Consider the following 24,128-nt stretch of genomic DNA (forward strand, 5'->3'; position numbering starts at 1 on the left):
AACAGCCTCCTATAAATTGGTAGAGAGAGAGCCAGTTTGGTGTAGTGGTTAAGAGCATGGGACTCTAATCTGGAGAACCGGGTTCGATTCCCTACTCCTCCACTTGAAGCCAGCTGGGTGACCTTGGGCCAGTCACAGCTCTCTCAGAGCTCTCTCAGCCCCACCCACCTCACAGGGTGATTGTTGTAGGGATAATAACAACATACTTTGTAAACCGATCTGAGTGGGTGTTAAGTCGTCCTGAAGGGCGGTATATAAATCGAATGTTGTTGTTGTTGTTTTTGAGGAATGTAACGAGATATGAAGGTGTGTACAGCATTTTTTCATTCTTCAATAGTTCTTCTTAAATTCTGATTTAGCCTTCTGACGTTCCTCATCAAACCATTCCATCTTTCCCACCTTTCTTACAGTTGTAGCATGTTTCCAAAATAAGGTTTGAAATGGTCCCAATAATTTAGCCAGTAATTCACCTAAATTTTGCCCTGTTGTATGATTGATGTTTTCTCTTTTAATGTTATTTATATTTTCCTGATTAATCAATTTCTTAGCTTTATCAGCAATATAGGAGTTCCACTTGTTGTACCTGCGATATAATGGCCTACCACTTTGATAAGAATTAGAATGCACTTTTAATTCAAATGTTGCAGAGAGACGATCCCTACAAAAGATTTCCATCATAGCATATTTAGCTATACTTGAATTTAGCTATTTTGCTGCAAGAATATAGTCTAAAACACTGTCTCCTTAGGTGGAGATCAGAGATGGGCACAAACCGAAATAAGAACCAAAGTTTGGCACGAACCAGGCTGGTTTGTGGTTCACGAACCAGTGGTTCGTCAGAGCCCATTTCTGATGAACCACCACAAACTTTAGGCTGGTTCGTTTGGTTTGTTTTTTGGTTCGTCACTGCAGACAGCCTGGCGCCGATCAATCAGTTTCCTAGGCAATGGAGGTTGGGCTTTCTGCAGACCTTCTGCTGACCCTGAAGTGACCTTCTGCTGACCTGGAAGTGACAATTCGCTGACCTGGAAGCGACGTTTTCATGAACCAAACGAACCAGTTCGCAAACCGAGGCAGGTTCGTGAAAGTTCGTAGTTCATGATTCATGAAACGTGACAAACTGCAAACCTCATGGTTGGTTTTTCCCTCAGTTCGTGCCCATCTCTAGTGGAGATATAAGTAAAGTTAGCTATCTGACAAGATGACATTAATTCCTGGTGGCCATTTAAAATTTCCAAATTATATTTTACTGTGAAGTTCAACAAATAAATGCCAGCAATGTCGTTGCCCCCATCCAAAGATATTCTACTGTTACTCGGTTTAGAGAAGACCAAGCCCTCTCCAAACCTAGATTTCAGAAAATCTGTATTACTAGCACCGACTCTTGCATTCATATCACTCATAAGGATAATCTGTGCTGTTGGATATCTGATAACCAAATTTTCTACATATTTATCTAAAGCTAACCAAAATTTTGTAATAAGAACGAAAGCATTTAAACAAGAAACATACACATTAATTATCAAAAAAGTTTCACCAAACATCTTAACTAAAAGAGTTATTGCGCTATCATTAAAAAAAGATCTGTTTGAATTATCTTTAAATTTCAATCTTTTCTCACCCAGGTTGCAAGGCCACCCTCTGGGCATCCTCTTTTAGTCACACCAAAAGTGGCTTGTAGACTGAAAGCTTTAAAGCCGTCTAGTTTAATTGGGGGTTTAGCTCAAGTCTCTTGTAAACAAAAGATATGGAAATCCTTCAGCATTTCTATCAGATCCCAATCCCCTTGTTTATTATGCCAATCATTAGTCCATGTCAGTAATTTAATCTTATTGTTCTGTAAGGGAGTGTGTCATTGTTCACAAGTAACCTTTTTGCATCTGGTTCAATAACAGCAACTTTGAGTCCATGAGAAGTGGTCTTAGACAAAGTAACATCCCCTTCTGAAGACAAATGGGAACCAGTTGGCCATAAATTTCCCTCAATTGCTTGCTTATTTATTATTAGGGCAGATCTCGCTGTAATTGTAATTAGTTTCAGCCCAGTTGCTACAGGAACAACTGGTTGGTTACTTTCCTCTTTACTGCATTTTGCAAGTGAGCTCAATTAGCCCCGTGGTGTCAACCACCTCTTGCGATTCTAAGAGTGGAAACACATGAGATAAATTTCATGTGAAGAGCACTTGATTGGTCCCTGGGAATGGGAATTTTACCCTGCCCCCTCTCCAAGCCACTGGAGGAAAACCGAACGAAGCGGATCTTCTTCCAAAGAACAGCCATTCGCTCGACTGGAGAGATTCTCTTTCAAAGAGATTCTCTTTCAAAGATTCCCTTTCAAAAATCCAATTGGCTGGTTTTCCTTCAGGAGCCCAGAGATGGGGCAGGGGAGAGGATGTAACAAGGCCCTACCAGAAGAAGAAGTATGGGAGGGACTGGGTTTCTCTCTCATTCGCAAAGGACTTCAGCTTTTTTCCTTCCTCGAGTTATGTCATTCCCAACCACCACAACCCATCCTGAGTTCCCGGAGGATTTCAAAAGAGAGAAAGGGTGTGTGTGAGAAAGTCCTTCCAGTTGCAATTCTCCCTGGCTGAGCTGATATTCACATTGAGCGGCTGGGTTTTTTAAACTACAATTCCCAGGGATCCATGCAGAATTCGACACTCGCCCATGTGTCTCGTGTGTTTTGACCCTGAGTTCGGAGCAATTGTTTATGCTCCACAGATGTAGAAAAATCATATTCATCAGCTGAAATGCGAGTAAGTCTTGCCTTTAATTTTTCAAATCTTACGAACACTTCTTTCTGTTCTGCTCCAGGAAGGGGTCTGAAAGATTCATTCAACGCTTCTTTCTCCGCATTTTCCTGGGGAATCTTCTTAGAACCAGAAGGTAGATTATTAGATCCAGAGGAGTTAGCCGTGTTAGTCTGTAGTAGCAAAATAGCAAAGAGTCCAGTAGCACCTTTAAGACTAACCAACTTTATTGTAGCATAAGCTTTCAAGAACCACAGCTCTCGTCATCAGATGCTTTGTCAGAACCAACCAAAAAGTTGGTTAGTCTTCAAGGTGCTACCAGACTCTAGATTATTAAAGTGAGCTATCTGAGGCTCACTGCTCTCTTGCACAGAAACATTTGCTGATCTTGCTTGCCTCATCCCCAAGAATCAAAGCAACAAAGGCAATAATTCACTCCAAATACCCTGAAACACTCTTATACTTCTTATAGCCAAGGAAGCAAACTGTAAGCTCGATTTAAGTGGTTATTCACCACCATAAAAAAGAAAAGGAACTTATCAAAAAACAAAACAAGAGGAGCTTAATACCAAGCCTTGTAACAGCAGTAGGCTAGAATGAATTTGATCCCTTTTATTCACCACAGATCTCATTCTTCCTGTCTGATTCCAGCACGTTCCAAGGATGGCATGAGTCAGAAAAAGCCTTTTGCCCATTTAACCCATTTAACTTTTTGCGCAGTTTCCATTTAACTTACTAAGAGCGGAACTACAAGTGACAAAAGGCACAGGTTGGACACTTGTCAGCTTCCCTCAAGTTTTGATGGGAAATGTAGGCATCCTGGTCTTGCAGCTTGGCTCTCCGACTGCTGTCCAATGGACTTTTCAACTGTCACTTGTCCAATATTCCGCCAAGCGGCCTACATTTCCCGCCAAAACTTGAGGGAAGCTGACAAGTGTCCAACCTGTGCCTTTTGTCACTTGCAGTTCCGCTCTACGTGAAGTTTGTTCAGCCAGCCATTATTGCTATCTGAAGGTTAATCTGGGAAAATGTGTTCCCTGCCTGGGGAGTCTGTTATAGGGTCACTTCCCAAAGCTGAACATTTTACACAAATTACCTGTGTGGTAGACACCGGGGGTCAATAGAGCAGTTACTTTAACAACAACAACATTCAATTTATATACTGCCCTTCAGAACAACTTGACGCACACTCAGAGATGTTTACAAAGTGTGTTATTATTATCCCAACAACAAACACCCTGTGAGGTGAGTGGGGTTGAGAGAGCTTCTAGAAGCTGCGACTGACCCAAGGTAACCCAGCTGGCTTCAAGTGGAGGAGTGGGGACTCAAACCCGGTTCTCCAGATTAGAGTCCCGCTGCTCTTAACTACTACACCAAACTGGGATGAGAACTAAAAACTCTGCAAGTAAAAACCAGGAGAAAAGGCTGTAGCCCAGGCCACTCCGTAATATGGTACTTTTCTACTTGAAGAGAGCATTTAAAGTAGGGAGCCATTGAAAAAACCTTTGGAGACAGTTTTCTCTTTGAGCGTACATGCACACACCATGGCGCCTTCCTTCATCCCTTTCAACTCATTTTCCAGTGGGATGAAAGAAGGAGCTGTGGCGCATGCATGCATAGCTCAAAGTGGAAAATACCTCCAAAGGGGCGTTTTCAGTCTGTGTGCTCCAGGATTCTTTGCCTGGTCTCCCCCCCACACACACACACACACAGGCCAGGTGAGCTGGACCAGGGGACAGCAGGTAGGGGCAGAGAATCCCTCACCCCAGGTGGCGGGATGGGAAGCCAATCTTCCACAGCCCTGGCATTCCACAGGGACACAATGTGGCACTATTCCATTAATCTGAGAATACAAGAATACAACAGAGAATATGTTTGGACTTAGTCACTGGAGACTCTAGAGCAGAGGTCCCCAGTATTTTTGAACTGAAAGGCACTTTTGGAATTCTGATACAGTGTGGTCGGTGCAGCCACAAAATGGCTGCCACAGGAGGCAGATCCAACCACAAAATGGCTGGCGCAGCTGATCATCAGCCACACTGTAAAGATCCTTATTCTGTGGTGGCAGCTGTTGCCAAAGCAATTTAAAAAAAAATCTGCACAGCCAATCAAATTTCCAATAGTTAATCAGAAGCTTTGCTTGGCAAAAGCCCTGCCCACTTTCTAAAAACACTTGGTGGACTCCAGAAAAGGTATCAAGGGGTGCCGTGGGTCCCGCAGACACTACACTGGGGACCGCCCCCCCTCAATGTACAGAATGCTACTGGTCCAAGGACTTGACCCCACCCCAACACTTACGCTCTGTCTCAACTATATTGTGAGATAAATCCACATATGCCATCAGGGCTTCATGAGCAAGCATGGTCTAAGTCTGGCCTCGTTCTTCTGAGCTTCACAGTACGCTGGAAGCATGGATTGCCAACCTCAATGCATGCCAGTGTGCAAACTGCAGACTGGTGAGATCTCCATTCTGGCAGCTCCGTGGTGTTGAGAGTAAAAGCAGCTAGCCGTGTGTGGAGAGAAGATAGCTCCAGACTCAACCTTTCAGCCAATCTCCCTTTGAGAAAACAACCTAAGCTTGTGTGTGTCTTGATTTCCCAGGTGATATTGATGATGGTTTCTTAACTGATGACCAGATTGTCTCCAGAACTGAGTTTCCTGAGAGTTGGTTGTGGCAAATGGAACGGCTGGATACACCAGCGAATGATGCCGGGTACCTGTCTTTGTCTTCTGCAATGCGTCATCAACACATCAATTAAACTGATTCCATGGTCGTTCCCTCTCCATAGAGAATACTAAGAACTATGGCGGGGTGGGGAGGGGCGGAGATTGGGGACTTTGAAAAGATGTTACAGCACCCTCCCTCAAGTTCCAGTTCCCAGGATTCTTTGAGAGAAAATATAGTGGATAAAATGGCATAAAATGAGATCAATCTATCTTGTTAGATTCAGCCTCCCATTTGTCAAAGATCCAAACACGGTGCTCATTCTTACATACAAGAGTTGGGATTCACATATTCCTTCCCATATGAGCTGATATGCCCATTAATACCTTCCCATCATGCCCTGCTGATTGGATCTTGGTTCCATCTAGTAGCAGTGACCTTGGCCTGGGCTTTCTTGGTGGTGGGTTGAATCTTTGCAGCGGGTTGAATCCTAATGCTGATTTTTAAAAAAAACAAAGTCTGTGGTTCTAATGAGCATTTTATACTGTACATGAATGTTTGATCAAGATGGGTATCCATGTTAGTCTGTCTGAAGCAGTGGAAAAGAGTAAGAGTCCAGTAGCACCTTTAAGACTAACTAGGATATGAGCTTTTGTGAGCCACAGCTCACTTCTTCAAATACAGCTAGAATGTGAGTCCCTCTGTCCTTATATCTTGGAGAGTGGAGTGATTGCAGAAACCAAAAGGTAATAGCCGGTGAATGACAAAGGCAGGCATGATTGAATAGGGTGGGGTGTGCAGAGGGGTAGTGGGTGTGGAGAAATCAGCATTGTTAATGAGACAGGAAGCCTTTGTCTCGATTCAGTCCTGGTGGATGCACTGTCTTGAGTTTCATTATCAGTTGCAATTCAGCACTGCTGAATTGATAAATAGACTGAATCGAGACAAAGGCTTCCTATCTCATTACCGATGCTGATTTCTTCACACCCACTACCCCTCTGCATACCCCATCCTATTCAATCATGCCTGCCTTTGTCATTCACCGGCTATTACCATTTGGCTTCTGCAATCACTCCACTGTCCAAGATATAAGGACAGAGGGACTCACATTCTAGCTGTATCTGAAGAAGTGAGCTGTGGCTCACAAAAGCTCATACCCTACCACCAATTTTGTTGGTCTTGTAACTGTTTGAGTATTTCTTCTGTAAATTCTGATGACTGCTAGTCACCTTGAACCGCAGAAACATGGGATATAAGCTTATGAAAAAGGCAGGCAGGAAGCCAGGATGAAGGAAGTTTAAATTTACCCCCGATTGTGTTTCAAGACAAACCTGTGGTCCCACATGATTTGCATAAAGATTGGAAACTAGGCTTGCCTCAAAGCTACAAGTGACTCCAGATGTGTTTTTTTAACATGTCAGAAACACAATTTTAGAATATCTAAAGCAAGGGCAGTTATTAATTTGGATGGAATAGGGTTAAGGTCAAGAGAGGAATCAAAGTGGATAAATTTGATGTTAGTAGCAGCAAGACAGGTGATAGCAAGGAATTGGAAAGAAGCTAAGGAATTGACTATTAATCACTGGCGGGGAAATATGAATAATATAACAGTTTTAGAGTACCTTACGATGAAGATACGTAGAATGAATGGGTTAAAGGTTAGGGAACAAGAGGAGAATTGGTTTAGAAGGATGGCGAGGTACTTAGAAACGTTTAAACAATTTGGGATGATTAGTCGGTTAATAGGAAATTGAGAAGTATATTTGATTGTAAGGTTATGTGGAATGATGTATAGGGCAATAGAGTTGTATTGGGAGTAGTTGTGAATATGATACAATATGGTATGGAATAATATTTATGTAGCTACCGCCTGGCTGTCCCTACACGGGTGTTGTGGTGACGGGTTTTTTTTCTTGGAATATAACAATAAAGCTTTTACAAAAAAAAAAACAACAACACAATTTTATCTGGGACCTGTAGTTTTCAAAGACAGAGCTGCTCGAGATCACTGGGGGAGAGTAACTTTGCAATTGTTTTCTTAAAATCTCAATGAGGAGAGGAATATAGGACCCTGTCCCTAGCGTGGGAAGGCAGGGGTGGAAAAAAGCTGGTAGTTCATCTCTCTGTTGAGACTGCAAGAAAACAATTGCAAAGTTCCTCCCCCCCCCCCCCCCCGCGATCTTGCACAGCTGCCTTTGAAAAGCTCTTCCCCTCTCCTGCCTCCCTGTGCTAGGGACGCAGTGCTGTTTTCAACTACAGTTCCCAGGTAAAATTGCATCCCTGACATGTTAAAAAACACATCACTCGTCACTTAGCTCTCAGTCCCTAGGAGAAGGGAAAGGAAGATTCCGGTCTGGACTGCATGGGTTACGCCTCACTCACTGTGGTCAGTAGGGAGTGGCATAGTTCCGGGGGGGTATTTTGACGGTTTTCTTAGGCTGTTGGTCCTGCCCCTCTGCTTTTCTGCTTCACTGGCTTGCTGTTTGTAGGGTGAACTTAGGTCCTCTTCGAAGGTGACCGAGCAAGTTGCCACCTGCCGAAAAACTCTCCCTGAAGCATGTGGATTAAGGCTAGAACCATATGTCAAACATACCAGTGCGTCTGCGAGTGAAAACAGCCTGCATGCTTTTTTCTCTGGGATGTTTAGCATGTGCCTTCTGTTACTACAGCTTTGTGCATTTTCACCTACCCCCACCCCCTTCACATTGCTGGGTGCTGGTGGCAGGGGGATCGTGCTGTGTGGCACCATCAGAATTGGGATCAGCTGTCCTAGATGTTACAGGAAAGGAGGGAGAGTGAATCATTCATCCGCCTCCCATTTTCTGCAGCAGCTTTGTGTCTCATTCCACTTTGAGACTGCACCTCTTATACCCTTTTGTGCTTAGGACAGGTCATAGAGTCATAGGCTTGGGAGGGACCTCTAGGGTCATCTAGCCCAACCCCCATAGGTGACCTGGCACCTTTTCTTTGTATCTAGGATCTCATCCAAGACGGTGTCTGTTTTCCTGAAAGATTCCATCACAACCTGGGAGGTGCTGGCTGTGAGCTTGTCAGAAACCAAAGGTAAGGGGTTTTGTATGGCAGGCACTTATGGGAAGCAGTTGTGCAACTGATGGTGAGCTTACAGCCTGCCTCGGAAAACATGGAGGAGGTAAAAGGGAGATTTTATGTGTAACCCCGTTTTATTCTTTCCCCCTTTCCCCTCATTCCAGGGGTCTGCGTGGCCGATCCTTATGAAATCGTAGTGAGGAAGGACTTCTTCATTGACCTGAAGGTGCCTTACTCAGTAGTGAGAAATGAGCAGGTGGAGATTCGAGCTGTTCTCTACAACTATCGGGACCAAGACATTACGGTGAGCTCGGGGGTTTTGTCTGGGGTGTATATGCATTCAGAACGGAGGGAGTTTGTACCCTTCCTGGCACTAGGAATTTTGCTAGTAAAAGTGCCATATCGAGATACCATCTTCAGGTTCATGGCAGGGAATTCCAAGGTGCAACCCATAAATTGTGCAGCTCAGCTTCAGGAACCCTCTAGCATTAGTCACACTTCTATCCTTTCTCTTTGAAAATGAAATTCAGTTTCACAACAAATTTGTTTGTTTAGTGGTTTGTTTGCTATCTGGAAATTTCTATGCCACCTCTTCAAAGTCCTGCTCAAGGTGGCTTACAATTAAAACCACAGCACAATATTAAAAGCAAGCCATTTAAAACAAGCCGTTGGACATATAAGAGCATAAAACCATCCATAAAACAGAAGCATACAATTAAAAAGCTAGTAAGACAAGATCTTTAAATAAAAGCCTGGTTAAAAAGATGGTTTTTGGCCTGGTACCTAAAGGAATATGTAAAGTAAGCACCAGGGGGTGCTTCCACCTTTGTGCCAATCGGAGGCTGTTAGTCTCACCTTCATTGCCCAATGCTGATTATGTTAACAGCTGTGATAGGTGCCTATTGGCTAGCACCTGTAACGTCACCAGCAAACTTAGACTCCAAACCCTTTGCTGATCTAACTTTCAATTTGCAGAGGAGTATTTCTCTACCACCAGTCATAAAACTGGGTTCACATTACAAGTGCAGAACCTACCACACTTCCTGGGAAAATGCTATGTCTGTCTTCCCCCCAAGATATAATTTGTTTGAAAGGAGAAGTGAACGATCTGCTCAGCTCCCTTCTCCCTTTTTCAGAACATAGAGTTGTGTTCAAGACAGTGTATCGCCCCTCTTTCTCTGCAGGTGCGGGTGGAGCTCATACACAACCCAGTGTTCTGCAGCGCTTCCACTTCCAAGGAAAGATACAGGCAGACATTCAACCTTAAGGGCCAGTCCTCCAAGGCGGTGCCATTTGTGATTGTCCCGCTGCAGCAAGGACTCCATGACATTGAGGTCAAAGCAGCGGTTTGGGGCCAGTTTGTGTCTGATGGTGTGAAGAAGAAGCTGAAAGTTGTGGTATGTATTAAGTCAGGGCCTCTAAATGTCTTTGGGGAAAGAAAGGCTGGAGTGATCCAGTTTCTCCAATGTTCTGCCTCCCTTTGCCCAGTAATCTTGACAGAATCACAGAGTTGGAAGGTGCCATACAGACCGTCTAGCCCAACCCCCCTGCCCTCCATTTGCCCCAGAAATTAGATCCGATGCTTTGGCTTGCATTTCCCTGTTGCTGCTTTGAGTCTCTTTCTGCTGCCGTGTCAAGTGTGAGCTGTGGTGAGATCCTGGTGAAAGATGGTTCCTGTTCTTCTTCCTTAACAGACTGAAGGGATGCAGAAAAAGCTTGTGACAGTCATTGAGCTGGATCCGACTAGACAAGGAGTCGGTGAGTACCAAATTTCTCCTTTAGCACTTCTCTTTTGACTGTTTTGTGAGTCCGGTGAAGATCTTTCTCTACATCGTATTTCCACTCACTTTGCTTTAACATTTCAAGGCAAAGCAGCAGGGCTTTTTTTCAGCTGGAACGCGGTGGGACGGAGTTCCGGCACCTCTTGAAAATGGTCACATGGCCGGTGGCCCCGCCCCCTGATCTCCAGACAGAGGGGAGTTTAGATTGCCCTCCGCGCCGTTCCAGTGGTGCGGAGGGCAATCTCAACTCCCCTCTGTCTGGAGATCAGGGGGCGGGACCACCGGTCATGTGACCATTTTCACCGAGGGCAATTTAAACTTAAAAAAACTCCCCCCTTGTTCCAGCTGACCCAAAATGACGTCATCGTGCGGTCTTGAGTTCCACCACTGAGTTCCACCACCTCTGAGCCCCTGAGGATGGGTGGTTTATAAATTGAAATAATAATAATAATGATGATGATGATAATAATGATAATAATGATAATAATAATAATTTCCCCAGAAAAAAGCCCTGCAAAGCAGATATACTTTTATTTGGGAAATTTCAGATAGGATTTTGGGGGGGGGGGTCTCAGAAAAGTTTGCTGAAAGACATGAATATGTAAGGCTGCTGAATTCTGTTTCCCACCCTGAGCACAAACTTTATAACTTTAGTTCTGCAAGGCTGTGGTCTTAGATGTGTATTTTGCCTGCTTTTCGTTCTCTTCCCCTTCAGCCTTCAGTTTTTGGGCAAGGAAGCCAGTTCGAATTCTAGAACTGTAGATCTCTGCCTTTGGGTTCTGTCCTGTTTCCTGCCCCGTATCGCTTAAATTAACACATTTTCCTTAAGAAAACGTGATGTTGCTAGTTGGAGTGATTTGGGACTGGAAGTAGGGCAGAACCCAAATGCAGAGCTCTACAATTCTAGAATTCGAACTGGCATCTTTGCTCCAAAAGTGGAGGGCAAGGGTCCGACTCAGGGCCAAAACAGATGTGAAAAGAGTTGGCTCACAGCTTCCTGACCTGACTTTCAGTCACACTTTCACACAGGTACTAATCTTTGAAAACTCTCTGTCACTCTGCACAGCTCCAAATGCTGAGACTTCCATTCCGTTTTTGCCCAGGGGTCCATGTGTCCATCCCAGGGCGCCTTCTTCCCCCTTGCAATGTTTTAAAAGGTAAAAGACAGTCCCCTGTGCAAGCACCGAGTCATTACTGACCCATGGGGGGACGTCGCATCACGACTTTTTCTTGGCAGACTTTTGTTATGGGGTGGTTTGCCATTGCCTTCCCCAGTCATCTACGCTTTACCCCCAGGAAACTGGGTACTCATTTTACCGACCTCGGAAGGATGGAAGGCTGAGTCAACCTGGAGCCGGCTACCTGAACCTGGCTTCTGCCAGGATCGAACTTAGGTTGTGAGCAGAGCTTAGGCTGCAGTACTACAGCTTACCACTCTGCGCCACAGGGCTCACTCATGCAATGTTTAGATCCATGAAAATTACAAATAGGTTAGTCCCTGTGAGTATGTGACCAGCAGCCAGACTGAGCATTTGTGACTCAACTTATGTCACTCTGAACATGTATTTTGGCCCTAAGGGCCAAGCTAGAAGTGACAAATGACAGTTGAATGGCAAGTGAACAGACTCAAATGTATTCCTCCCTCTTCACTTGCGCTCCACTTGCACAAGTGGAGTGCAAGTGGAGCGCAAGTGAAAAGGGAGGAATACATGTGAGTCTGTTCACTTGCCATTCAAGTGTAACTCGTCACTTCTAGCTTGGCTCACAGCCAGGCAAAGAGCCACACCACATGAGTTACAAAAACATGATCAGAGCACGAGCAATTTTTAAAAAATTCAATTATCAGGCACATGGAGCCCAGTTCTGACTGAAACTATGGCCTGACGGGAGTTGTGCCTAATGGTGCCCTGAGATTTTCAGTATCAGCACAGGGAATCTTTATTGTGTGAAAGGGTAGCTTTTCAGAATGCCCCAAAGTTCATAGCTGGAATATAACCCTAATGTCGAGTTCTACAATTCTAGTATTTGAAGTGGCCTTTTTGTTTAGAAGGTGAAGGACAGGTGAAGACAGGACAAAGGTAAACAGCCTTGTAGAACTGAAGTTTGGGTTTGAGGCATGTGTACACAATTCCGAAGCCTCTCTCAGATGTGACAAGAGAAGACGTGTGAATCTGTGGGGAGCTGCACAAAACTGCACATTCTTACATGAAGCGATCCTCAGATAGGAGCCACAAACTTCATAAGCCAATGTGTTGTCTTAATCAGGCTAAGCCACAAGAGGCCCTGGGAATTCCATGACTGGAGCTTCAGCATTTTTTCAAAATTCAATTATCAGGTGCACAAAGGCCTGATTCGGAGGGGAGGGGTTAAGCCTCCCTCTCGGTGCCATTTTCCCAATCTGAAACAGTCCTGGGAAACTGCTGTTTGCCCCACTGAGGAAGCATATAGGTACTGATATGGGTACCCATATCTTTACCCCAACACCCTGACCTGGGTAGCCCAGGTGAGACTGATCTCCCTCCAATCTGATGGTGTTTCATCAGACTGGAGGGAGGTGTCCAGTGGGGTGCCACAGGGCTTGGTTTTGGGCCCAGTACTTTTCAATATTTTTATCAGTGATCTGGATGAAGGGGTAAATGGGCTACTCATTAAATTTGCTGATGATACCAAATTGGGAGAAGTGGCAAACGCCCAAGAAGATAGAGTTAAAATTCAACAAGACCTGAATACTCTGGAGAAGTGGGCAGTTGTGAACAGGATGCAATTCAACATAGATAAGTGCGCAGTATTACATCTGGGCCACAAAAATGTTAAGAACAAATACAGCATGGGGGATACACTTCTGGGTAGAAGTGTATGCAAAAGAGATCTTGGGGTAAGAGTGGACTGCAAACTAAATATGAGCAGTCAGTGTGATGCGGTGGCAAAAAAGGCAAACTCAGCCTTGGGTTGTATCAAAAGGGCCATAGCATCGAAATCGCAGAAGGTCATAGCCCCTCTCTATACTGCCTTGGTCAGGCCACACGTGGAGTATTGTGTGCAGTTCTGGAGGCCTCACTTCAAAAAGGATGTGGACAAAATCGAGAGGGTGCAGAAGAGAGCAATGAGGATGATCAGGGGTCCGGAGATTGAGCCCTACGAGGAAAGGCTGAGGGCCTTGGGAATGTTTAGTTTGGAGAAGAGGAGGTTGAGGAGGGACATCATTGCTCTCTTTAAATATTTGAAAGGCTGTCATTTGGAGGAGGGCAGGGAGCTGTTCCAGTTGGCAGCAGAGGACAGGACCTGAAGCAACGGGCTTAAATTATGCACAAAGGTACCGGCTGGATATTAGGAAGAACTTTTTCACGGTCAGAGTAGTTCAAAGGTGGAATCAGCTGCCGAGGGAGGTGGTGAGCTCCCCCTCACTGGCAGTTTTCAAGAAGAGGCTGGATGAATATTTGTCAGAGATGCTTTAGGCTCATCCTGCACTGGGCAGGGGGCTGGACTAGAAGGTCTGCATGGCCCCTTCCAGCTCTGTGATTCTGTGATCTTGTCAGATCTCAGAAGCTAAGCAGGAGCGGCCTTGGTTAGTAATTGGACGAAGACCAGGGTTGCAAGGCAGGCAATGGCAAACCACTTCTGATAGTGGTTTGGAGATCATGAACCCCGCCCCCCCCAAGGAGTTGCCATAAGTCAGCTATGATTTGAGGGCACTCTCAACCCCTCTTTACCCCAGCAGAGCAAATAAAACCTTACTGGGCCATTTCAGGTTGAGAAAACGGTACCACCCTTCCATTCATGCCATAGTTGCTGTAGCCTAATGGTTAAGTGGTTGGGTTGTGAATCAGCACTCTGCTAGTTCGACTCACACAACTGCCATGAGCTCAACAGATGGCCTTGGATAAGCCACTCCTCTCAGCCCCAGCTGTATTGTAGGGATAATAACAACAGTGACTTTGTTCAGTGCTCTGAGTGAGGCGCTAATCTGTCTGATAATTGGATTTTTAAAAATGCTGATGTTCCGATCATGGTTTAGTGTCTTATCCCTCAATCTGACCAAGATCAGGTTTTCTTAAGCCAGCATCATCTGGTAAATAACATCCCATTAGCCTTTTATCAAAGGGATTGTTCATTTTTTTCTCCAGGCATTTGGGAACCCTACTTGTCGAAAAAAATAATTAGGGTACCCCATAAGCCACGAAGTTTAGCAGTACCTTAGTGTCTTCTCTTAACCCCCTGCATCATTTTTATCCTCTCTGTAAAGTGGAGAGCTCTAGATAAAACAGATTATTTTTGGGAGGTGGTGGGCTCTCCTCCTTTGGAGGTTTTTAAGCAGAGGCTAGAGGGCCACCTGACAGCAATGCTGATTCTGTGAACCTAGGCAGAGAGTGAGAGGGGAGGGCAGGAGGGGTTACGTCAGCGCTTAGTTCCTGTGGCCCGTTCTTACATGCCCAGGGTAATGCCAGTCACCACTTTGGGGTCAGGAAGCAATTTTCCCCAGGCCTGTTTGGCCAGGGATCCTAACAGTGTTCTGCCATCTTCTGGGCATGGAGCAGGGGGGTCACTGGGGATGTAGGGAGGAGTTGTGAATTTCCTGCATTGTGCAGGGGGTTGGAATAATGACCCTGGAGGTCATCTAGTCCAACCCTATGATTCTATGATTGGACCAAGATCACATTAAGACAAGAGAGAGGTTGGTGCCTTGTGGCTAGAGTTAGGCCAGGCTCACTCAACCTCTATCCCTCTCCCTCTCCCTCTCTCTCTCTCTCTCTCTCTGTATCTGTCTCACACACACACACCTGTAAGCCTGCAATTGTTCCATGCATAGGATGCCAAAAATGATGACTTCCCCAGTCTGTGGCAGGACATGCCATATGGTAAATGGGTTCTGCTTAATCTGATGATTCACACATTGTGCAGGCCTGGCGTTCCTAGGGTTGCCAACCTCCAGGTGAGGCTTGGAGTTCTGGAATTGCAACAGATCTCCAGACTACAGAGATCGGTTCCCCTGGAGAAAATGGCCGCTTTGGAGGGTGGACTGCATGGCATTATACCCACTGAAATCCCCCAACCCTGCCCTCACCAGGATCCATCATTGAATCTCTAGGCATTGCTGTTCCTGGAGTTGGCAACCCAACTCTGGTGTCAGCATACTCTGAGGTGGGGCAGCTTCCAGGGCCCATGTCTTTTGGTGGGGCTGCGGCCGTCGCCCCCCATGCAGGCACCTCCTCTGCCACCAGTCTGCATGCTCTTCCCCACCTGTTTGCTTGAACTGCTTCCAGGCGCCCGGTGTCATTGGGAAAGGACATGTGGGTGGTGCACACCTGGTGGCCTTGGCGGCAGCACTGCCACCTGCATGCACAGCCAGTACTGTTGAGCAAAGGGTGCGGTTGTGCTATGGACCCTGAGCATGGGCAGTGGGAAGGCTTGTGAGTGGGAGAAGGATGCAGAGGCAGGTGAGGGGCACACGGGTGGTGGTGGAAAGGGAGGCGTGAGGGGGGCCTAGAGAGGGGCAGGTAAGGGCCCTGGGCTCTCTCTGCCTAGCCCCCCCCCCCAAAACCGTTCTTCTAATACTAATATCTTCATGTCCGCTCCCATGGTACTCCATCTATGCATGGAATCCTCACCAGCCCCAGAGAAACACTGGCCAGCATCCCGAAGAAACGTGCATCTGTAAGGACCGTTGGACAATCAATGCCTTTGTCTCTTACATGTTCCTGCTTTCTTCGCTTTTTTCAGACGGCGTCCAGGAACAGAGGGTCAATGCCAGTAACCTCGACGACATCGTTCCCGACTCTGAAACGGTGACCCAGCTCACCATCCAAGGCAAGAGTTAGCTGCTTTAAAATATAGGGTTGCAGGATCAGAGAAAGTAGAGCAGGTTCAACTGCCTAGGATGGCACAGCGAGGAGCATGCCAACCTTGCCATCCCTCCAGCATCGGGGATAGTGACTGGCATCCCTTCCTGGCCGTAAGCTGCCACCAGCCAGATCCAATCCAAGTCTTTGTGGCAACACTGCAGGGGCATGACGGGGCACAGACAGGATGGGTGAACCTAACTTGAGCTGATAAAATGCCTCGAACCGCCCTTGCTCTATGCCACTGAGAAAGAAGCACTGCTGGGGCACCTGAAGAATGCATTCTCTGATGGATGGAACATACAGAATATTAAAAAAAACTGTAGCTAATCGCAGAACCTATTAAAAAGTATCCCAAACTGGGCTTTGGCAGAGGAGTATCAATTGCAGAGAAAACGTGGGAGTGTCTGGAGAGTGGTGACTGGTGTGAGTGTGAGAGAGAAAATAACAAACTTATACTTAGCTTAGGTTTAGAAAAGAAATAAGAATTCCTTATTATAGGAACACTCTGATAGGAAAGTGGAGAGAGAGATTTCTAGATTGTTGCTTTGTTTGACCAGGCAACCCTGTGGCCCAGATCATTGAAAACTCCATTGATGGGGCCAACCTGAAGCATCTCATCGTAACCCCGTCTGGCTGTGGGGAACAGAACATGATTACCATGACTCCATCAGTTATTGCCACCCATTATCTTGATGCTACTGGGCAGTGGGAGAAGATTGGGGTGGACCGCAGGACAGCTGCAGTCAAGCAGATCAACCAAGGTAAGGCTGGTGGGAGTCTTGTCAGACTAGTCCTCCCTGCCTTGATTGGCAGGGGGTACAGTGGAGGGAGCCATAAATTCTGCCTGTCAAGATGCATACTTTGGGAAAAGCTGAGCCTTGATGTCGTCACCATCCTCCGTCTCCTCCTTTTTCAGGTTACGCGCAACAACTGGCGTACAAGAAAGCAGACAATTCCTATGCTGCGTTTAAAGACCGCGCGGCTAGCACTTGGTAAGTGTGGCTAGGCCTGATCCTTCGGTGGATGGGCTTTCTGAAGGCTCAGCTCAAGGTAGAAATACATATTATGAAGTACCTAGGGATGCTCAAGAGAACCTCGTTTCACATGTCCCCCTCCACTTCCCATGCACTCACTCGGAGAGTCACACTTCGATTTGCTCCCCCTGAATACATTCATGCTTTCTGATATCCGTTCCTCCTCAACTGCTAAAAGTTTCCCAGTTTCTCCCACCTCCCACATCCATTCATTGAAATAGATGCAGAGGAGTTAGCCGTGTTAGTCTGTAGTAGCAAATCATTTTTGCTACTACAGCAAAAATGTAGCAAATGATTTTGCAAATCGTTCCTCCAGTCACAAGCCTGCTCTCAACGATCTTTGGGGGCGGGCAGCTGCAGCTTTCTCCTCCCTGGGCGTCTTGCTCCCAGGGAGCTGCTCTGGATTTGCAAAAGCTGCTGCTGCCGCCGGCTTTCTCTGGCTCTTCAGGCAGCGATTCTAACAGAGAGGGGAAGGACACTCGGACTTCAGTTCCCAGGAAAACCTGCGAAAATGATCAAGTGTTCTACGTGTGAAAAAAGTCACTTGAAGCTTGGCTCCATGACAGGCGACTACACAAATGAGCCTAGGAGAAACTTCAGGCTCACCTTCACAAATCCTGCCCTCTTGCTTGGCGATATCATTGGCTCGTTCTGGATTTGCAGTAAAGCATATTTTGCCATGATATCCAAACCGGCCAATTATGGTTTACTCTTTTTCTACAGGCTAAGATTCCAGACAATGGATTAATCTTTGTTTGCCACAAAAATGGCAAAGAACTCATTATCTTGAGGCACAGGAGGGAGGAGGGGCAGGATCTCTGCAAGGAAACCTGAAGCTCCTTCAAGACTTGTACATGTTGCCCAAACCACGAGACTGACTTGGGGAGGTTTTCATTCTCTGGCTCAGTTCCTTGCTAGCTAAGAACCAAAACAGACGAGACGCCTGACGCGTGGAGGACACTTGTCAGTTTCCCAAAAGTTTCCATGGGAAATGTAGTGGAAAAGAATCTGTCAGGGAGAAGAAGGAGAATCCTTGCACTCGGGAGCAAAGCTGGCGGAGGTAAGAGGGACAGGGAGCCACGCCCAGCTCACAAGTGCATTTAGGGGAGCAAGGGGAGCACGCTTTCCCTCCCTGCTGCCAGCGAGCTCCCCTAAATGCCAGTGAGCGCACTGGCAGCAGCAAGAGGGAGCCGAGCAGACTAGACGAGATGTCTAGAGAAAGAACCTCTGCCACAGAGGCTTCTTGTCATTACAATTCCTGTGGAAACTGACGAGTGTCCTCCACGTCTCCGGCGTCTCGTCTGTTTCGGCTCTAAGCCTTCTCTCCCTCCGTGCTGCTCCCTGCCCTCTGCTGTGCCGGTCACCTCCTCACTCCTAACATTCCAACCCCTTTCCGACGGGGAACCGGCTAGCTCTAAATACCCCCAGAGTGCTCACAGCTGAGAGCAGCAAGATTCGAACTGGCAACTTCCTGGCTCAGGCTCTTACCTGCTTTGCTACGTCAACTTTCCAGGCTTGAAACTTCCCACCTCTGAGCGCGCTTGTGATGCGGGGTCCTTCAACATCACTAAAGCTGCCTGGACGCATCTTGCTCCAAGCCTCCTGCTTTGCTTCTCTCTGAGCCTTCTTCCCTCCCTCCCTTTGGTGAACAATATTAGCTTGGCTCTTTGATCTCATCTTTTCAGAAATACAGTTGCGGTCATGCCACAGTTTATTGATGGGTGTAGAATGAGCCACAATGCTCCCATCCACCCACTGATTGCCCTGCCCTGCCTGGCCTCTTCTGGTAAGGTTGGCAGCTTGCTACCCTTGAGAACTTGGAGTTGGTTGGGCTAATGTGCCACCTTCTTTTCAGGCTAACAGCATACGTCGCAAAGGTCTTTGCCATGGCGAAAAGTATAGAGTCAAACATTGATACTAATGTCATCTGTGGAGCTGTGAAATGGCTGATTCTGGAAAAGCAAAAACCAGATGGAGTGTTCCAAGAAGACGCCCCTGTGATCCATGGAGAGATGGTGGTATGTTGGATTGGTGCTTTTAACGTTATTTGGCCTCTAGAGGCCCAGGGCGTTTCAGGTTCTTAATTCAGAAGAACACAGTACAAGAGTTGTTATTGTGTTGAGCCAAAGTAGCTCAGGAATTCTTAGCCTTCTGTTGATTAGAGTTGCCAGTTGGTGGTTTGAGAGAGACTAAGGGCCAAGCTAGAAGTGATGAATGACACCTGAATGGCAAGTGAACAGACATGTATTCCTCCCTGTTCACTTGCGCTCCACTCCATCGAGTGGAGGGCAAGTGGAGCGCAAGTGAACAGGGAGGAATACATGTGAGGGCCAAGCTACAAGTGACAAATGACACTTGAACGGCAAGAGTATTTCTCCCTGTTCACTTGCACTCCACTCAATCCACTTGCCGTTCAAGTGTCATTTGTCACTTCTAGCTTGGCCCTCACAAAACAGGGCATAATGGCGATGAGATGGCTTTAAAAGGAAATTAGACAGATTCATGGAGGATAGGTCTACCTGCAGCTGCTAGCCATGGTGACTAAAGGGAACCTTCACATCCAGAGGCAGTCAGACCTCTGAATATCAATGTCAGGAGGCAATTTCAGGGGGAAGTCTCAGCCTCTGTGCTCTGTTGTTGGCCCTCCAGAGTAACTGGTTGGCCTCTGTATGCTGGACTAGATGGACCACTGGATTGATGCAGCAAGGTTCTTCTTATGTCCTTAACCCTCTAGCCTTGTTGCTGAAAGAACATCAGCTTTCTGTAGCGCCAGTTATAGTCGAATGTAGAGGTGGGGGGGGGGGGCGTAACGCAGTTGTTTCTTGGAGGATGTACCGCCTGCAACAAAGGAACAAGAGGAACAGGGGAGCAGTGAGGGACCAAAACCTGATGTGTAGGTAGGGGTAGCGGAAGAGAATGTGAGAGCAGCGGTGTGGCTCGGGTGAGGCTCTGCTTTTTTTAAAAACAAGGAAGTCTAGAGGAAGCTGCTTCTGGGGCAGGGAAAGAAAGAAAGAAAGAAAGAAAGAAAGAAAGAAAGAAAGAAAGAAAGAAAGAAAGAAAGAAGTGATACCAGTATAGCAAGTGGGGGGTCAGTTGTGACGGGTGGCCGTATGCTGTAAACTGAGCAGACCAAAGATATTATGCCTGTTCATAATATTCAAAGACATGCAGACAATCCAGAATTCTGGTAAACAAGAGTGTTGTTTAAAGACTCTCTTGGACTCTCTGCCTCCACTCATTCCCAACACACCTCTGTGGCATTTCCGTGCAGAATTGCCCCGTTGTATCAAGTGGGGCTGCCCGGAACAGATCATAAATTTAAACAAGGAGTTTCTGCTGATGTGCAGATCTATTCATCAAGCATCTCTTTTGGCAGTGGGCGGCATGCACGGCCGCTTCCACACAGAGCATTTGCTTTATCTTGCCTTCGAAACCACAGAGGTTCCTCCAGGGACTGCTGCATTATGTCATTGACTGGTTGTCCCCTTCTGCCTTTTCCCTGGCTCTGCTCTGCAGCTTCCCCAACCTATTTTTGGTATCACCCTTTGATTATCCCTAATCGTACCTAAAGTAGATTTGGGCAACATGTGGATTTTCACACCTCCCCCACTTATATATGGTGCCACATGCAGCTTTGCCAACCATTCTCACCACCACCACCACCACCACTCCTCTCTTTCCTCCTTATATTCCTTTAAACAACACTCTTATTTACCAGAATTCTGGATTGTCTGCATGTCTTTGAATATTATGAACAGGCATAATATCTTTGGTCTGCTCAGTTTACAGCATACGGCCACCCGCCACAACTGACCCCACTTGCTATACTGGTATCTTCCTTCCTTCCTTCCTTCCTTCCTTCCTTCCTTCCTTCCTTCCTTCCTTCCTTCCTTCCTTCCTTCCTTCCTTTCTTTTTCTTTCTTTCTTTCTTTCTTTCTCTTTCTTTCTTTCTTTCTTTCTTTCTTTCTTTCTTTCTTTCTTTCTTTCTTTCTTTCTTTCTTCTTTCCTTGCTGCTGGGAACCGGGCCAGTCCTGCCTTCCTCTGATATTAGACACAAACCACATTGTTCCAGATCTCATCCTTGTCTGTTTGTTTTGCCTTCTATCTGCAAATGCCATATCAATTCTGTTTTCCTTCTTTATTAATTCCTATTTAATCTTTTATTATAAGTCTGGATCTATGCTGCCTCACTTCATCTGAGATCTGGTTGTTTTCCAAGGTTCTTTCCCCATTAATATTGAGTGAGGGTTCTTTTACTCCTTGTAGGGAGATGTTGAAAGGTGTTTTGGTCATCTCAGGAGCCAGAGGAAGGTTTTCTTGGTATCTGAAATCCCAGGTGGTGGCAGCTTATGGTTTTTAATGGTTTGAAACCCTCGACTGAGTAAGGCTGAGGGAGCAGGAATTTCGACTGTAACACACACTGCATATTCTTGGGTTCCCTGCAGAAACAAAGTAGAAATTAGACTGGAGAAAGAACCAGAGTGAGAGAGGTCTACTATGGAATAACCTAGTGATCTATACACATACAATAGATATGCATACACAAATAATAAGAGCTGGTCTATAAACTGGTGCATGTTGAACTGAATGATCCTCAGAGTCTTGGAAGTTTTTGTCTTCAGAACAAGGGGTGTGCTTTATTTTATTAGCAGGCCAGCAGCTGCGAATGGGCATTGAAAGCCCTTCTCCCCGGCTTTCCCAAAGGTGCCGCAGGGAAGGGTTCTGAGGTAAAACATCTGCTCTTTGCATGCAGAAAGTCCCAGGTTCGATCCTAGGCATACCCACTTTTAAAAGTTCAGGTATTTGGTAATATGAAGGAATTCTGCCTGAGTCCCTGGAAAGCCACTCCCAGTGAAAGACACTTCCGTTGCCAGTTGGCTGCCCCCTTAACTGTGCTCCTCCAGTAGCAGTCCCCAGAGAGGTGGGTGGGCGGGTCTCTTATGGGCACATTGCTGTCAGTTTCCGCCGTTGAAACAAATTGTAGCACCATCCTTGAACAGCAAGAAGTTGCTATACTATCAGCCTATCTTCTTTTTTATTATTTATTTATTTATTTTTATTTATTTATATCATTTATTGTCTACCTTTCTCACTGGGACTCAAGGCGGATTACACAGTGTGAGATTAGTACAATCAGTAGCAAGGGCAAGGGCAAGGGCAGGCATTTCCATACAGTGTCAAGGACATTTCCATAAACATTGTCATAGGGCAAATGAAATACAAGTTTACAAAGTTATAGCATTAGCAAGGATCCAATATGGGACTGAAGAATTGCTGAACACAGAACATAATCAATTCTAGGACTAACATCAGACAACATGAACCACAAGTAGTATATAGGAGTACATATTTAAAGCAACAGGATAATATGTAAGGCAACATAATGATGACGTCTCTGGTTCCTAACTCATTAGCGAAGCATCTGAGACCCCCTCCCTACAATCCTGCCCTCCTATCTGAGTAAAAAGCTTTTTTGAATAATTCGGTTTTTCATTGTTTGTGGAAAGCCAAGAGCGTGGGAGCTCTCATGACCTCCTCAGGCAGACTGTTCCATAGGATAGGGGCCACCACAGAGAGAGCCCGTGTGCGGGCTGCAGTTGATTTTGGCCATGTGCTGGGTGGCACCTGCAGGAGACCCTGTTCTCATGAGCGAAGCTGCTGTGGAGGGAAATAAGGAGGGAGGCGGTCCTGTAGGTATGCCAGGCCAAGGCCATGAAGAGCTTTGTGTGTAATTTCAGTAGCTTCTGGTTTTCAGGCTTCTGTTGTGCTCTCGCTGGCTTTCTATACTGCTGATGCTTTTGTAGTGCTTACAAAGTTACTGTTCTTGAGCAATTAGGAGTTTAAAAACAATTAATACTGCTTTAAGTGACTAGTGTTTTCCTCTTCCTAGGGAGGCTATAAGGGTGCAGAACCAGACATGTCGTTGACGGCCTTCGTCTTAATTGCATTGCTGGAGAGCAGATCAATCTGTGGCGAGCAAATCAATGTAAGTTTCTGTGTGCAGCTCCTCTTAGGAGACAATCATACCCCACCCCTTCTCCCCACCCCGCTCCGTAATGCCCAGTTTTTGCTACTTGCCCCTCAGGTCTACAACTTAACAACAACCCATCTTAACAACTACGTAGTACACCCTTTATTTATTTGAGTTGGACTTTATTCTTTTGATGTGTTACTCAGGGCTTTTTTTCATCAGAAACGCGGTGGAATGGAGTTCCGGCACCTCTTGAAAATGGTCACATGGCCAGTGGCCCCGCCCCCTGATCTCCAGACAGAGGGGAGTTTAGATCAGGGGGCGGGGCCACCGGTCATGTGACCATTTTCGCCAAGGGCGATTTAAACTTTTAAAAAACTCCCCCCTTGTTTCCAGCTGACCCAAAGTGACTTCATTGTGCAGTCCTGAGTTCCATCACTGAGTTACCACCACCTCTTTTCCCAGAAAAAAAGCCCTGGTGTTACTCATTTCCCCCCATGTTGTGTTGCCCACCACTTGGGGAAGTTGGCTTCATGGAAATCTATTCAAAATCAAATGTATAATGTCTGACCTTTGGTCCCTGCTGTGTTCTGACATCCAGATACTTTGCTTTTCTGTTCAGAGTTTAGAGAACAGCATCAACAAGGCTGCCGACTATCTAGCCAGAAAGTATGATACTTTGGAGAGGCCATATACCGTGGCCCTCACATCATATGCTTTGATCCTAGCAGGAAGGCTTGAACCATGAACGGGTACTTATGAGAGCATCAAAAGGTACGTTTGTTGAAATTCATTCAGTACCTGAAAAATATAGATTGATTTCTGGGGGCGTGCTGTTCATTCAAGGAAAAGAATGAGAGAAGGGAGAGCCCCTAAAGAGCACACTGTCCAGAGAATGTATCAGTGGCGCAAGCCAAGGCAAAAACAGAGTGCAAAACAGCCTCTCTCTGCTTCCATTCAGCTGGCTACCCGGTTCAATACGCCCCTGATTCAAGAGTGGGAGTGTCAAGAACGCTGGAGCGTTTTCCACCTTAATGTGC

General features: G+C 46.1%; 1 protein-coding gene across 1 annotated transcript in view; it reads left to right on the forward strand.

Annotated features, from left to right (window-relative positions):
• C3 (complement C3) overlaps positions 1 to 24,128 on the forward strand; it is a 78,765-nt gene that overhangs the window by 31,129 nt on the left and 23,508 nt on the right. Inside the window, 12 exon segments of the mRNA XM_055003293.1 lie at positions 5,351 to 5,462; positions 8,392 to 8,477; positions 8,627 to 8,766; positions 9,647 to 9,859; positions 10,157 to 10,220; positions 15,962 to 16,048; positions 16,641 to 16,844; positions 17,000 to 17,075; positions 18,973 to 19,135; positions 23,008 to 23,103; positions 23,711 to 23,818; positions 23,820 to 23,862. Coding sequence (XP_054859268.1) covers positions 5,351 to 5,462; positions 8,392 to 8,477; positions 8,627 to 8,766; positions 9,647 to 9,859; positions 10,157 to 10,220; positions 15,962 to 16,048; positions 16,641 to 16,844; positions 17,000 to 17,075; positions 18,973 to 19,135; positions 23,008 to 23,103; positions 23,711 to 23,818; positions 23,820 to 23,862 — 1,392 coding nt within the window.

Source organism: Eublepharis macularius, chromosome 19, assembly GCF_028583425.1.
Source record: "Eublepharis macularius isolate TG4126 chromosome 19, MPM_Emac_v1.0, whole genome shotgun sequence".
Classification (NCBI taxonomy): domain Eukaryota; kingdom Metazoa; phylum Chordata; class Lepidosauria; order Squamata; family Eublepharidae; genus Eublepharis; species Eublepharis macularius.